Source organism: Bombus impatiens, unplaced genomic scaffold (genome assembly GCF_000188095.3).
Source record: "Bombus impatiens unplaced genomic scaffold, BIMP_2.2 scf_1055, whole genome shotgun sequence".
Lineage (NCBI taxonomy): Eukaryota > Metazoa > Arthropoda > Insecta > Hymenoptera > Apidae > Bombus > Bombus impatiens.
In genome coordinates, this window is record NT_177474.1 from 200,354 (window position 1) to 203,021 (window position 2,668).

Here is a 2,668-nt window from a genome sequence, read left to right on the forward strand (position 1 = left end):
ATCGAGAAACGTAGGTACGGTGCTACGTCCGCCACGATTACGCGCTTTTCTTCCTTTTCCTTACGTTCCTTTTTTTTCCTCTCTCTCTCTCTCTTTCTCTCTCTTTCTCTCTCTCTTTGTCCATCTATCCATCTCCCTCTCCGATCGCGACTTCGCGGTGATCCAAGCTTCCGGAAGAGGAGAAGCGATCCACGATCGAGCGGTATCGAGGAGGTTGGAGGAGGTGCGCGGCGAGTGTGCGAGTTTCGTGGCCGAAATCGTGTGCCCCTACCAACTTGATTGTACGATTCACAGTGTGTCGCTAGTGCGGATCCGTGTATGTGTGCTTACGTGGGTGCTCGCGGATGGTTTCACGATAAAGCAGCCGAGGAACGAACAGCAGAATCGTTGGTGGCAGCGACTCGATGTAGCCGATCCTGGTATCGCGACGAATGCTCCCGCCAGCGATCGCTGCACAGGATCACACGTCTCGGGCGGAGATGCGACGGTGGACCGATATCGGCGGAGAGTAAACGCGAGATCGAGAAGCGTTCTCGACGGCCGACGTTTCCCTGGTGAGCTCCTTTCTAGGATCGTACAGGCGTCGAACATTTAGATCGATACGGAGGTAAAGAGGGAACAAGGTGGTCGGCGCTCGTTGCATTCTTCTGGGCATTGGCGATTCCAACATGGCCGCTAGGACTAGCCGTGACCGCTGGGTCCGCGGAAGCCATGTTGGCAGGTGTGCTCGGCTCGAGATAACCAGTTCACGTTCGTGGAACGCACGCGGCTGGCAAAACGGGAGCGGGTTCCACGCATTATCGCACAATTGTCTGGGAAACGCGATACGCGATAAAGTCGTGTACTTTTGATTCATTAGACGAGCAATTAGTCGTGGCTTTAGGTCGAAACCGCGCTTCGTTTCACGCTGTTAAATAGCGTTGTTCGTTGAATTTATCGCGAACGAGACCCGCGTTGCTCGGGGGATTCCGCTTTTCTTATCGCTCGATCGCTTTATTCGCGTAGAATCGTGAGTAAGGTCCGATGGAAGAACGCGTTTCGAACGGAGATGTTTAAATTTTAGAGTTTAGTTCGTAGGACGATAGTAAGAGAATTTCTTCGCCGTACGGAACGTATCGTATAAAGGATCTTGTTAATTAACGATCGATTACGATAATGGAGCAAAATATCACGAGGAAACGATATCTCTCGGATTGTGAATTCAATTCGTATCGATGTTTAATGGAAGTCACAGACGAATAGCAAGATGGCGGATATGTTTAACGTGGTTTACACTTAACCTTGTCACGTGGATTCCTCGGCTTAATTTCAAAAGATCGATTATCCATGATGATTTTCGCACAAGTCGCTAATGTATTCGGCGTTCGTAGATTCGTTCTCGTCGATCCGCTCTTCCTTCTTTTTTCTTTTTTTTATCGCGCGATAAACTACAAATCATAGGAAGTTCGGAGAAACAAACGTTACGAACGCAGCCAAAGTCCTTGAATCGCATTTCCATGGCATTTCGTAATCGGAGTATACGTTACCATTTTGCAACGGTGTGAAAGTCGCTTTACAACTTCTTGCTTCCAAGTAGTAGTATTGTTTATCTAGAATTTTTTTCTTTTCTCAGAAGTCTAAATCATTTGTTTCGGGGTAAATGCCGTACATGGTAAAAGTTTTATCTTATCGCGAAGGTAGAGCGGAAGCGAAAATATATGGTTTTATCGGTTGTCGTGAAAGGTAGCGTTACATATATTCCCCGATTTTATTATTTTAATTCGGTTCGGCTTTTCCAACGAATAAAAATAAATAATAGCTGAGAAGTGTCGTCTTTGGGAACAAGTATCCAGTAATTTAATACCAATGGAACGTTTACGCGTCGATCGCCGATTAAATCTTCCCTCTAAACGAAAGTTATTCGAACAAACGTATCGTTTCTCGCTTGCATCTATCCAGTCTGTCGATTTATAACAACACCGTCGCGCTACGAAAAATATATGCGTCGTAACGATTTACATCGGAAAGAATATTTTACCCAAAACTCGAACAATAACTTTAACGTAAGAAAAATCACGCGATGAAGAACTTATCCGAACGGTGGAACTCGCATTTGTAAATTACGTTTTCTATTTCCACTATTTCCACACATCCTACATTTCCAGTCGTCGGGTATCTTTTTCACTTGGAGCTGAAATTCAGCCCAATTCGCGTGTAAATTCCCCTTGTACCCTCCGAGGAAACCTATACGATACGATATCTTTTGTACGATTACCGACAACGAGAGGGGCATCGATCAGCAGCGAGGTTGATTGAAATTGCAGGTGTCATCGGTATGCCGACGGACATCGTGGCGTCGTCGGCCTCGGCCTCGGCTACGGTCTCGGAGGAGACGAGCAGAGGTCGGGACCTGGGCCTTGGGCCGTCACCAAGGACGGCACCGACTTCAGCGGGCGCATCGTCCTCAGGATCAGCGGCACAGTCGACTTCCAGGGGCTTCGACCCGTCTAGCGCCCTGGCTGCCTATCATCACCATCGACACGGCTTGGTAGCCGGCTTGGGTCACCATCATCACCGCGAATCGTCCGCGTTCGTGCCCGTGGTGCCCTCGAGGCTGCACTTGGCGCCCTATCCGGCCGACCTGCACCCTCACTTAACCGGGCCACCACCTTCCTCGTCGAACGCGTCG

General features: G+C 48.7%; 1 protein-coding gene across 1 annotated transcript in view; it reads left to right on the forward strand.

Moving 5' to 3' along the window:
* Positions 1 to 6: 6 nt before the first annotated feature.
* Positions 7 to 2,668, forward strand: part of LOC100742231 (protein bowel) — a 7,196-nt gene continuing 4,534 nt past the window's right edge. Inside the window, exons 1-2 of the mRNA XM_033323477.1 lie at positions 7 to 554; positions 2,304 to 2,667. Coding sequence (XP_033179368.1) covers positions 2,315 to 2,667 — 353 coding nt within the window. The 5' untranslated portion in view covers positions 7 to 554; positions 2,304 to 2,314. The remainder of the gene's footprint in view (positions 555 to 2,303; position 2,668) is intronic.